This window comes from Phyllobates terribilis, unplaced genomic scaffold (assembly GCF_046119375.1).
Source record: "Phyllobates terribilis strain yellow unplaced genomic scaffold, ASM4611937v1 Scaffold_36__1_contigs__length_13169755, whole genome shotgun sequence".
NCBI classification, from domain to species: Eukaryota; Metazoa; Chordata; class Amphibia; order Anura; family Dendrobatidae; genus Phyllobates; species Phyllobates terribilis.
The window spans coordinates 6999546-7012403 of NW_027362796.1; the positions used below are offsets into that span (position 1 = coordinate 6999546).

The 12858-nt window shown below is 53.5% G+C and overlaps 1 protein-coding gene across 8 annotated transcripts in view; it reads left to right on the plus strand.

Moving 5' to 3' along the window:
• Positions 1-12858, plus strand: part of LOC141182801 (uncharacterized) — a 228216-nt gene that overhangs the window by 50064 nt on the left and 165294 nt on the right. Inside the window, exon 1 of one of the 8 annotated variants that reach the window (XM_073660920.1) lies at positions 7235-7308. The exons of 2 other annotated variants lie outside the window; for them this stretch is intronic. Coding sequence is in view for 1 of the 6 variants with exons in the window: in XM_073660912.1 (XP_073517013.1) it covers positions 7555-7629 (75 nt within the window). In the remaining 5 variants the exon portion in view is untranslated. Of the gene's footprint in view, positions 1-7234; positions 7309-7363; positions 7630-12858 lie in introns of those variants that run through there. 5 more of the 8 variants (XM_073660914.1, XM_073660916.1, XM_073660912.1 and 2 more) reach the window with 5 other exon arrangements.

Consider the following 12858-nt stretch of genomic DNA (forward strand, 5'->3'; position numbering starts at 1 on the left):
TGGCTTCTTTGCTGCCCTCCTTGAAACCAGCCCTTGCTCAAAGAGCCTCCGCCTCACAGTGCGTGCAGAAGCACTCACACCAGCCTGCTGCCATTCCTGAGCAAGCTCGGCACTGCTGGTAGTCCGATCCCGCAGCTGAAACAGTTTTAAGATACGGTCCTGGCGCTTGCTGGTCTTTCTTGGGCGCCCTGGAGCCTTTTTGACAACAATGGAAGCTCTCTCCTTGAAGTCCTTGATGATGCGATAGATTGTTGACGGAGGTGCAATCTTTGTAGCTGCGATACTGTTAGGCCATTTTTGTGCAGTGCAATGATGGCTGCACGTGTTTCTTTAGAGATAACCATGGTTATCTGAAGAGAAACGATGATACCAAGAACCAGCCTCCTTTTAAAGTGTCCAGTGATGTCATTCTTACTTAATCATGACTGATTGATCGCCAGCCCTGTCCTCATCAACACCCACACCTGTGTTAATGGATCAATCACTAAAACGATGTTAGCTGCTCCTTTTAAGGCAGGACTGCAATGATGTTGAAATGTGTTTTGGGGGTTAAAGTTCATTTTCTGGGCAAATATTGACTTTGCAAGTACAGTAATTGCTGTTAAGCTCATCACTCTTTGACATTCAGGAGTATATGCAAATTGCCATTACAAAAAATGAAGCAGTAAACTTTGGAAAAATTACTATTTGTCTCATTCTCAATACTTTTGGCCATGACTGTATAAGGCACCTCCTCCAAAATGGAGATGCCCGAGCAAAGTTGTTGCACTGTGTCTGATCTCTGCTTCAGCCCTCAGGTCCCGCTGCTAGCCTGACTCCTCGTCCTGCCTGCCAGCCTGTTATCTGCCCGTTACCTGCCGAGCCTGCCAGCCTGCTCACCTGGAGCGCTCACCTGTTACCCGCCTGTTACCTGCTGTGCCCGTCAGACCGCTCACCTGGGAGCATCCGCCTGTTACCTGCTGTGTCCATCAGTCCACTCACCTGGGAGTGCCCACCAGTTACCTGCCAGTAACCTGCCTCGTCTGTCTGCCCGCTCACCTGGGAGCACCCGCCTGTTACCTGTTGTGTCCGTCAGCCCGCTCACCTGGGAGCGCCCACCAGTTACCTGCCAGTAACCTGCCTCGTCTGTCTGCCCGCTCACCTGGGAGCACCCGTCTGTTACCTGCTGTGTCCGTCAGCCCGCTCACCTGGGAGCGCCCACCAGTTACCTGCCAGTAACCTGCCTCATCTTTCTGCCCGCTCACCTGGGGGCACCCGCCTGTTTCCTGCTAGCCTGCCTGGAGACCCTGCTGTCACTTGCTGTGACCACCTTCCTGGTAAACCTAAAGACTGCTACTTGCCCTGCTCTCACGAACTGTGACCACCTATCAGCTACCAGAGACTTCCGCCTGCTTGCCGTGTCCATCCGTCATACCGGTCAGTCCCAGCCACCTGACCCATGGGAGCCACCTCCTCTCTTACAAGGTTGTCCCCAGAGTAGCACCTGGTCCCTCTGCCCGGATCCTCCCTGGTCACGGAGTCGTTAGCCGCCGTCTGACCAGGGTCGGTTCGGGTTGATACTTAGTCACGCCCCTCTGGGTCCCTCCTTGCACCTCGGCACAGAGGTTCCACCCACCGGACCCGTAACAGTTTGCTCGGGCCATTGAATCCGGTGGCACCCAAGTCTCCCATCAGAGATCCCAGCAGGAGTCCATTCTGAACCACCTGCGGAATGTCAACTCCCGCCTGGACACACTGACTGCTCCACCAGCAACCACCGCTAGTCGCACGACTTGCACCCCGGCAGCGCCGCTGCCCACCAATCCTGTGGCATCTTGCCACGGACCCCGGCTTTCTGCACCTCTTCGTTTCGGAGGCGACCCCGCTCAAGCTCGGGGCTTCATAAACCAGTGCACCCTGCACTTTGAACTCTTGGCGAATCAGTTTTTCTCCGACCGGGCCAAAGTGGCATTCATCATGTCCCATCTCACTGGGGAGGCACTGGCATGGCTTAACCCCCGGTGGGAGAGAGAGGACCCCCTGGTACCCGACCTGTCGTCTTTCCTCACTGCTTTCCGGAGAGTGTTCGATGAACCAGGACGTAAGACCTCATCTGCCTCCTCTCTGCTACGTCTTCGCCAAGGGAGTCTCACCGTGGGCCAATATGCCATACGGTTCCGCACCCTCGCTTCTGAGCTTGCCTGGGATAACGAGGCCCTGGTGTCCGTCTTCTGGGAGGGCCTTTCCAGTCAGATTAAAGATGAGCTCGCCGGTCTGGACATTTCTACCACCCTGGATGACCTGGTGTCGCTGGCTACCCGGATTGACATCCGGTTTCAAGAACGCACCAAAGAGACCACCCGTGAGAGGTTTCCCCGCCTTGCTCCTACTTTCCAGAGACCTGTCTCCTCTTCTGTCACTCCCCGGGCGCACTCACCCGAGCCCATGCAGATCGACCAGACCAAGATGGTCAAATCTCGCCAAGAGTCACGCCGAGCCGAGGGGAGCTGTTTCTATTGTGGCAGTAAGGAGCACCTGATCCGTTCCTGCCCGGAGAGGCCGGGAAACTCCAGTGTCTAGGACCGCTCGGAGAGGTCGCCCTAGACAAAAGTAAGTCCTCTCCAACCCTAACTTTGTCTGTCTCTATCTCCTGGGGAGAGAACCGTCACTTTGAACTCGCCCACCTGGATTCTGGATCCGCTGGAAACCTCATCTCCCAGTCCCTGGTTGAGAAATACCGTATTCCCACCAAGTCTCTGGCTGAACCATTGTCAGTCGCCTCCGTGGATGGAAGACTCCTTCCGGTGACCACCCTGCTTGTCACGGAACCCATAACCCTGCAGGTGGGAATGCTGCACTCTGAGGTAATCTCCTTCCATGTGCTGCCCAGACTCTCTCACTCCCTATTGCTAGGCCTACATTGGCTCCAGACACATGAACCCGTGTTGAACTGGCATTCCAGTGAAGTACTCCCGTGGGGGCCGGCCTGCTATAAGACCTGCCTGGTTCCGGTTCGTCCACCACCTACCCCAGCTAATTTACCCGGTCTTCCGGCTCCTTACAGGCCCTATGCTGACGTCTTCGGTAAAAAGGAAGCAGAGACATTGCCACCTCATAGGCCATATGATTGCCCGATTGACCTGGTACCTGGCGCCACTCCACCACGTGGGCGTATTTATCCGTTGTCTGCGGCTGAAACCCGGGCCATGTCTGAGTACATAGAGGAGAATCTGGCTAGGGGATTCATCCGGAAGTCTACTTCCCCGGCTGGAGCCGGATTCTTCTTTGTCAAAAAAAAGGATGGCTCGCTACGCCCCTGTATTGACTATAGAGGACTCAATCAGATCACGGTTAAAAATAAATACCCCCTTCCGCTCATCTCCGAGTTATTTGATTGCCTTAAAGGCGCCAGGATCTTTTCCAAGCTGGATCTACGTGGAGCGTATAACCTGGTCCGTATCCGTCAAGGAGACGAGTGGAAAATGGCATTTAATACCCGGGACGGACACTATGAGTACCGTGTGATGCCCTTCGGCCTCTGCAATGCTCCCGCCGTCTTCCAAGAACTGGTCAACGACATCTTCCGTGACCTTCTTTACTCCTGCGTGGTGGTATACCTGGACGACATCTTGGTCTTCTCTCCGGATCTTCCCACACACCGGAGGGATGTTCGTCAGGTCCTGCTTAGGCTCAGGCAGAACCACCTCTATGCTAAATACGAGAAGTGCCTTTTTGAGCAGACCTCTCTTCCATTCCTGGGCTATGTTATCTCCCAGACAGGCTTGCGAATGGATCCCGAGAAGCTCTCTGCTGTCCTAAAGTGGCCCCGTCCGGAGGGGTTGAAGGCGATACAGAGATTCCTGGGCTTCGCTAATTACTATCGTCTCTTCATTCCACACTTCTCGTCTTGGACTGCTCCCATATCTGCGCTCACCCGTAAGGGGGCTAATCCCAAGGTATGGCCACCCGAAGCTGAGGAGGCCTTCCTTTCCCTGAAGCAAGCCTTCTCCTCTGCCCCTGTGCTGCACCGTCCGGACTGCAACAAACAGTTCTACCTGGAGGTTGATGCTTCCTCCTCTGGAGCCGGAGCGGTGCTCACCCAAAAGTCTTCATCCGGGAGAATGGTAACCTGTGGCTTTTTCTCCAAAATCTTCTCCTCCTCTGAGCACAATTACTCCATAGGAGACCGAGAACTGCTGGCCGTCAAATTGGCGCTGGAGGAGTGGGGCTATCTGCTAGAAGGGGCTCTATACCCGGTGATCATCTACACGGATCACAAAAATCTGGCATATCTCCAAAATGCCCAGAGACTTAATCCACGTCAGGCCCGGTGGTCTTTGTTTTTTGCCCGCTTCGATGTCATCCTTCATTTCCGCCCGGCGGACAAGAATGTCAAAGCTGATGCCTTGTCTCGATCCTTCCTGTCTTTCGACCAAGAGGAGGAGCCTATGCACATTATCGACCCCTCCAAGGTGATGAATGTGGCCCCCTTGGATTTGACTCGTCTTCCACCCGGCAAGATGTTCGTGGCGGTTCCTGACCGTGAGAAGGTTCTTCGCTGGGGTCATTCTTCTAAACTAGCTGGCCATGCCGGCCAAAAGAAGACCTTTCTGCTCATTTCCCGGCATTACTGGTGGTCTACCCTGCGTAAGGATGTGGTAGACTTCGTCTCTGCCTGTTCATCTTGTGGCCGCAACACAGTTCCCAGACACTTACCAGCCGGTCATGTCCTGCGGCTTCCCATACCTGTTGCCCCGTGGCAACACATCGCTATGGACTTCATTACCGATCTCCCTGTTTCTGCCGGGTGTACTGTCATTTGGGTGGTCGCGGACCGCTTTTCTAAAATGGCCCACTTCATTCCCCTGCCTGGTCTCCCGTCTGCACCTGAGCTGGCTAAGGACTTTTGTCCGCCATATCTTCCGTCTCCATGCCTACCCCTCCACATCGTGTCGGATCGAGGGGTTCAGTTCACCTCACGCTTCTGGAGAGCCACATGTAAACTGCTGGACGTCACCCTGGATTTCTCCTCCGCTTACCACCCTCAGTCCAATGGTCAAGTGGAGCGGATCAATCAGATCCTTACCAGCTACCTCCGGCACTTTGTTAATGTCCACCATTCTGATTGGGTGGAACTCCTTCCTTGGACCGAATTCTCTTATAATAACCACGAGAGCGAATCCTCTTCCAAGTCCCAGTTCTTTATTGTCTATGGCCAGCACCCCCGGATTCCATTTCCAGTCTCCGCTTCTGTGGACAACCCTGCCGCGGAGTCTCTTGTCAGCGAGTTTTCTACCATTTGGGAGAGTACTAGGTCCGCACTTCTTCAGTCCTCCGAGCGGATGAAGAGACATGCTGATTAGAGACGTCTGGATCCGCCTCAATTCCGTCCGAGAGACAAGGTTTGGCTCTCCTCCAAACATGTGCGGCTCAAGATACCCTTCTACAAGTTAGGTCCTCGCTTCATCGGCCCTTTCGAAATCCTCAGGCAAATTAATCCAGTGGCCTACAAATTAAACTCCTGGCCACCTTACGGATTCCCAACTCCTTCCACGTATCTCTCCTCAAACCCATTGTCTTTAACTCTTTTTCCAATAATCCAGGTACTCCCCCTGCTCTGGTTTCCGCTGAAGACGTCTTTGAGGTAGAGAGTATTCTGGCCACCAAGAGGGTAAGAGGAAAGACCTTTTTTCTGGTAGATTGGAAGGGGTTTGGTCCTGAGGAGAGAACTTGGGAACCCAGGGAGAACATCAACGCCCCGCTTCTCCTTGAAAAATTTCTTTCTGGCCAAAAAAAGAGGGGGCCTAAAGGGGGGGTACTGTAGCATCGGCGTCTCTGCCCCTTGCTAGGCAGAGACGCCGTCCCTCTCACCTCCCTGCTCCTGGCACGGCGTCCTCCAGCGCTTCTCTCCCCGCTGCTGCCGGCGTGCGCTCCTTCCTGGGCAGAGTGCTTAGGGGGCGCGCGCGCGATCCCCCTCTCTTAAATAGACCGCGCACGCCGTCCTAAGGAGTCCCCGTCCAATTGCCGGAGGACCTCCCATATATAAGGCACCTCCTCCAAAATGGAGGTACCCTAGCAAAGTTGTTGCACTGTGTCTGATCTCTGCTTCAGCCCTCAGGTCCCACTGCTAGCCTGACTCCTCGTCCTGCCTGCCAGCCTGTTATCTGCCCGTTACCTGCCGAGCCTGCCAGCCTGCTCACCTGGAGCGCTCACCTGTTACCCGCCTGTTACCTGGTGTGCCCGTCAGACCGCTCACCTGGGAGCATCCGCCTGTTACCTGCTGTGTCCGTCAGTCCGCTCACCTGGGGGCGCCCACCAGTTACCTGCCAGTAACCTGCCTTGTCTGTCTGCCCGCTCACCTGGGAGCACCAGCCTGTTACCTGCTGTGTCCGTCAGCCCGCTCACCTGGGAGCGCCCACCAGTTACCTGCCAGTAACCTGCCTCGTCTGTCTGCCCACTCACCTGGGAGCACCCGCCTGTTACCTGCTGTGTCCGTCAACTCGCTCACCTGGGAGCGCCCACCAGTTACCTGCCAGTAACCTGCCTTGTCTTTCTGCCCGCTCACCTGGGGGCACCCGCCTGTTTCCTGCCAGCCTGCCTGGAGACCCTGCTGTCACTTGCTGTGACCACCTTCCTGGTAAACCTAAAGACTGCTACTTGCCCTGCTCTCACGAACTGTGACCACCTGTCAGCTACCAGAGACTTCCGCCTGCTTGCCGTGTCCATCCGTCATACCGGTCAGTCCCAGCCACCTGACCCGTGGGAGCCACCTCCTCTCTTACAAGGTCGTCCCCAGAGTAGCACCTGGTCCCTCTGCCCGGATCCTCCCTGGTCACGGAGTCGTTAGCCGCCATCTGACCAGGGTCGGTTCGGGTTGATACTTAGTCACGCCCCTCTGGGTCCCTCCTTGCACCTCGGCACAGAGGTTCCACACACCGGACCCGTAACAGTATGAAGTGGATAGCACAATCATATGCCGCCATATAGTAGACGTCCGGTAACTGGTGATAATCTCCTAATGTGTCGTCTATTTGTCTCCAAGCAGGAAAATCCCACGTTACATTCCTCACATAAAACTGTAGAAAAGGCGGCGCGGGGTAATTGTGCCAATAGTGAGGGGCAAATAATGCCGGAAATGTCACTGACTGCGGAGACGTCTCCATGTAGCGTCTTCACTCCGGATATCACTGTACAGGAGCCGCACAGTTCACACTGTGCATCCACTGAGGCCCCTGATCATGTGACCCCTGACTCCTCCCCTCCTGTGACCTCATCACAGGTCCTGTGCACAGAACAGCCATATATGTGGTGGCGGCTCTGCAGGTGGAGGTATGTGGAGATCCCCCATTACTGGGCACAGGGGGCATTAACCCCTTCAGCACGGAGACTCTTTTGGGGTCTCTGTGTGGTGTGAACAGTGAGGTAACAGCTGTGGGCAGAATGCGGCTTAGCTGGTTCCCGTCCACATTAGATCCATTCAGACGACTGCAGGATGAAGGACAGAAGCCCAGAGAAGTCCTCACACAACGCCATTATTCCTCTCCTAGCTCCAGCACAGTAATGTAGATACTAGTGATGACATTCGGGGGATTTTCAGGAATATGTGGCAGATACTTGCTGGATCTTCTGCTTTCTGGACCGGCTCCACTTGTAAGTCTTATTAACCATTTCATCCCAGAGTCTGTTTCACCTTCTTTACGGGTCACTTTTTTCAATTCTGACCAGTGTGTGAAGAATTAAAGCAAAGGGAAAAAATTAAAATGTTACTTTACCCCCAAAATTAGCATTTTCAAAAGGGTAACAGGAGAAAGTGCATCATACAATTTGTTGTGCAATTTTTCCTGAGTAAGCCGAGATCCCATATGTGGTAGGGAAACTACTGTTTGGGTGTACGGCAGGGCTCGGAAGGGAAGGAGTCCACTTGACTTTTTGTATGCAAAAATGGCTGGAATCGAGAGCATACCCCATGTCGGGTTTCCAGAGCCCCTGATGTGCCTAATTAGTGGCAACCCCCCACAAGGGACCCCATTTTTGAAGCTAGACCGCTCAAGGAATTTATCTAGATTTGAGGTGAGCACCTGGAACACACAGGTGCTTCACATAATGTTATAATAAGCCGAAGAAGAACAACTCCCATACAACAAACTATAGTTAAATATATGTTATTGAACATATATTAAAAAGACAACAATTAAAAACAAAACCAGAATTAAAAAAGGGAAATCTACTGCAAATGAACAAGTAACAGGTAAAAAAGTTTTAAAAATATTTAAAATAAATATATAGATCCATATGGACAAATATCTAATAAATACTAACTATATGATTACTTCATACATATAAATAAAAAGAGCATAGTGCATGTATGAGAACCAAATAGGAGTACCACATATCTGTTAGTAGTGTCAATTAATTTTTTAATGTCTCCCCCTAGTGGGACCATATGGAATCTTATGAAAACTCCAGAAATAAAGATATTTGGTCTCATTCAAAATCCACTATGGCTAGTTGCTAAGGTTATGCTATACAAATACAAAATTATTATTACCTGGAGCACCTACCTGAAACTGCCGTGCCCACCAGCCTACCTACCTGGAGCACCAGCCTGTAAGCTGCCGTGCCCGCCAGTCTACCTACCTGGAGCACCTGCCTTTTACCTATCATGCCCGCCTGCTTGCCTACCCGGAGCACCCGCCTGGCTATCTGCCGAACCAGCCTGCTTATCCACCCGGACCATCTGTCAGCCTTCCTGCTGTGCTCTTCCGCTGTATCGGTCAGTTCCTGCCATCTGACCCGTGGGAGTCACCTGCTCTCACACAAGGTCGGTCCCAGAGTGGCAACTGGTCCACCTGCCCAGTCCCTCCCTGGTTCACAGAGTCGACTAAGCCGCCGTGTGACCTTGGTCAGGCCGAGTAGGCACTTAGTCACGCCCCTCTGGTCCCTCCTTGCACCGAAGCACTGAGGTTCCACCACCCGGACCCGTAACAGTTTGCACAGGCCATGGAACCCGGTGACCCCCAGGCTTCTTCACTCTCTGACCTGTACCAGGAGGTCTCACGTCAGAAATCCCAACAGGAGACTACCCTGTCCTATCTGCGGACTGTCAACTCCCGTCTGGACACGCTGTCCACCTCGTCTGTGTCCGTCTCTAGCCGAGCGGCACCTGCTCCGGCAACACCTCAACCTACTGGCACTATGGCACCCGGCTCTGGACCTTGGCTCTCTGCGCCTCCACGTTTTGGTAGTGACCCCGTCTTATGTCGGGGCTTCTTAAATCAGTGCACGCTGCACTTTGAACTCCTGGCACATCAGTTCCCCTCCGACTGGGCCAAGGTGGCGTTCATCATGTCTTACCTCACCGGGGAGGCGTTGGCATGGCTAAACCCTCTGTGGGAAAGAGGTGATCCCCTGGTGTCTGATCTTCTGGCTTTCGGAATGTCTTCGATAAGCCCGGACAAAAATCTTCTACTGCCTCCTCACTTCTCCGTCTCCGCCAAGGGAGTCTCGCCGTGGGCCAGTATGCCATACATTTCCGAACCCTCGCATCTGAGCTTGCCTGGAACAACGAGGCCCTGGTGTCCACCTTTTGGGAGGGCCTTTCCGGACGGATCAAGGATGAGCTAGCCGGTCGTGACATCCCTTCCACCCTGGACGACCTGGTGTCATTAGTTACCCGGATTGACATCCGTTTTCTGGAACGTGCTAAGGAGACTACCCGGGAGAGAAGATTTCCTCTTCTCGCTCCTGTATTCCAAAAGCCAGCCTCGCAACCAGCAATTCCCCGGGCATGTTCACCTGAGCCCATGCAAATTGACTAAACCAAGATGGTCAAGTCTTGCCAGGAGACGCGCCGAGCCAAGGGGAGTTGCTTCTACAGTGGCAGTAAAGAGCATCTGATCCATTCCTGCCCGGTGAGGCCGGGAAACTCCAGTGTCTAGGACCGCTCAGAGAGGTCGTCCTAGGCAAGAAAAAATGCTCTCCGTCCTTGACTCTGTGTGTTTCTATTTCCAGTGGTGAGACCCGCTTCTTTGAGATTGCCCATCTGGATTCTGGAGCCGCTGGGAATCTCATTCAACAGGCGGTTGTGGAGCAGTATCAGATTTCTACTGTACGTCTGGCTGAACCATTGGCGGTTGCCTCCGTGGATGGGAGGCTTCTTCCGAAGACCATCTTGCTCGTCACAGAGCCTGTAACCCTTCAGGTGGGAATGCTGCACTCAGAGAAGATCTCCTTTCATGTGCTGTCCGGTCTCTCTCATCCCCTCATGCTTGGTCTACCCTGGTTACAAAGACATGAGCCCGTCCTGAATTGGAGATCTGGTGAAGTGCTCCGTTGGGGTCAGGAATGCCATGAGTCCTGTCTGGTTCCGGTTCGTCCAGCTCGACCCCCGTCTACTCCAGCTAATCTACCTGGTCTGCCGGCACCCTACTGGTCCTATGCGGATGTCTTTGACAAAAAGGAAGCCGAGACCCTACCACCTCATAGGCCGTATGATTGCCCCATTGAACTGGTTCCTGGTGCTTCTCCTCCCCGAGGGCGTATCTACCCCTTGTCGCCGGCTGAGACCCGGGCCATGTCTGAGTACATAGAGGAGAATCTTGCTAGGGGATTTATCCAGAAATCCACCTCTCCGGCTGGAGCAGGATTCTTCTTCATCAAGAAGAAAGGCGGCTCCCTACGTCCCTGTATCGAGGGGTCTTAACCAAATTACCATCAAAAATAAGTACCCCCTGCCTCTCATCTCAGAGCTGTAAGACCGCCTTAAAGGCTCGAAGATCTTCACCAAGCTCAATCTTCATGGGGCGTACAATTTGGTCCGGATCCAGGGAGACAAGTGGAAGATGGCATTCAACACTCGGGACAGTCACTACGAATACCACGTGATGCCCTTTGGTCTCTGTAATGCTCCAGCCGTCTTCCAGGAGCTGGTTAACGACATCTTCCGTGATATTCTGTTTTCTTGTGTGGTGGTGTTCCTGGACGATATCTTGGTATTCTCTCCGGATCTGCCCTTACACCGGAGGGATGTTCGTCAGGTTCTGATTAGGCTCCGGCAGAATCGCCTATACGCTAAATTCGAGAAATGCCTCTTTGAGCAGACCTCTCTACCGTTCCTGGGTTATATTATCTCCGAGACTGGTCTGCGGATGGATCCCGAGAAGGTCTCTGCCGTCTTAAAGTGGCCCCGACCGGATGGGTTGAAGGCGATTCAGCGATTCCTGGGCTTCGCAAATTATTACCGCCTCTTCATTCCTCATTTCTCCTCCTGGACTGCTCCCTTCTCCGCGCTCATCCATAAGGAGCAAATCCTAGGGAATGGGGGCGTAAAGGGGCGGTACTGTAGCATCGGCGTCTCTGCCTCCTGCCAGGAAGAGACGCCGTTCCCCTCACCGCCGCGGTCCAGGTCCAGCGTCCTCCCGCCCCCCTGCTGCTGTGGCGTGCAGCTTCCCGGGCACTGTGCTTAGGGGCCGCGCGCACCATCCTATAGAGTTCCCGGCCAATGGCCGGAGGACTTCCCCTATATAAGGCACCTCCTCCAAAATGGAGGTGCCTGTGCAAGGTTGTTGTTCAGTGTGCTTCACTTGCTCCAGCCCTCAGGTCCCGCTGCCTGTTAGTCCTGCATGCCTGTCTGTCAGTCCAGCCTGCCAGCCATGTCTAACAGTTCTGTCCACCAGCCAGCCTACCTGGAGCACCTGCCTGTAACCTGCCGTGCCCACCAGCCAACCTACCGGGAGCACCCGTCTGGCTCTCTGCCGAACCAGCCAGCTTATCCACCCGGACCACCCGTCAGCCTTGCTGCCGTACTGATAGCTATATATTTTTTTCTTCTCTGCTGATGTAGCTGTATTACAGCTTGTTTTTTGTGTGACAAGATGGTGTCTTTTGTGATACCATTTTAATTTACATTCAACTTTTTGATGGTGTTTTATTTCACTTTTTTGGCGGTGTAATGCAGCAGCTTGCTAGCATTACTGTAAAAGGTCCAGGATGTGTTTTACCTGACCATGTACCTTCCCCTTTAACTGACTGGTCACATGACTGTGACATCACACAGGTCCTGTATGCACAGTAAAGCTCTGTACACATGACTGGGACAGCACACAGGACCTATACACACAGCTGACTGATCACATGACTGACATCAGCAAGGTCCTGTCAGTATGTGTGTGTCTGTGCACAGGATATATAAACCCTGGTGATTTGAGACAGGTGTGTTCAGTGTGAGGCGTGAGGCCTGTGCTCCGTGTGTGTGGGACACCATTTGTGAGAGGCCTAGTGAGGCCGAGAGTGAAGCCTGGCAGCCTGAAAGGCCGAGCCTGGATCCTGTGCATGGATGCCAGTGGCCTTTGAGGGAGAGCCGGCTTGTTGAGGAACCCTGAAAGGTGCAGGCTGGATGTCAAGTGTGGAAGACATACCAGTAGCCTACGAGGGGACGATGGCTAGAGACCCCTACCTGGGAATCCACAAAGCCACAGTGGTGGCAAGCGTAATGGACTGCAGCAGCTAAACCCGGCAAAGGTAATACCCTGTGCTATATGGACATTGTGATATGAACATTGCTATTTTTACCTTGCCGTAAGCTGTAACCTGGAGCAAGTGGGCCTGTGTGCCACTTGGCTCATGAACATTGTGTTAATGTGTGTCGGCATGCCACAGAGTTGGACCCGGCGAACTGTGGCTTATGAAGTAATAAACTGCAGCATTGTGAGAAAATACGTAAAGACATTGCACGTGTGCATTGATTGACGCAGCGAAGCGAGTAACCCCAGTATGATTACTAGCGCTGCCTTACATATGGTTCGAGAGTGCGGGCAACGGCAGCCCTGTTGCTAGCGGCAACGACAACCCGGTTGCTAGCGTCAACGGCACAGGACGACG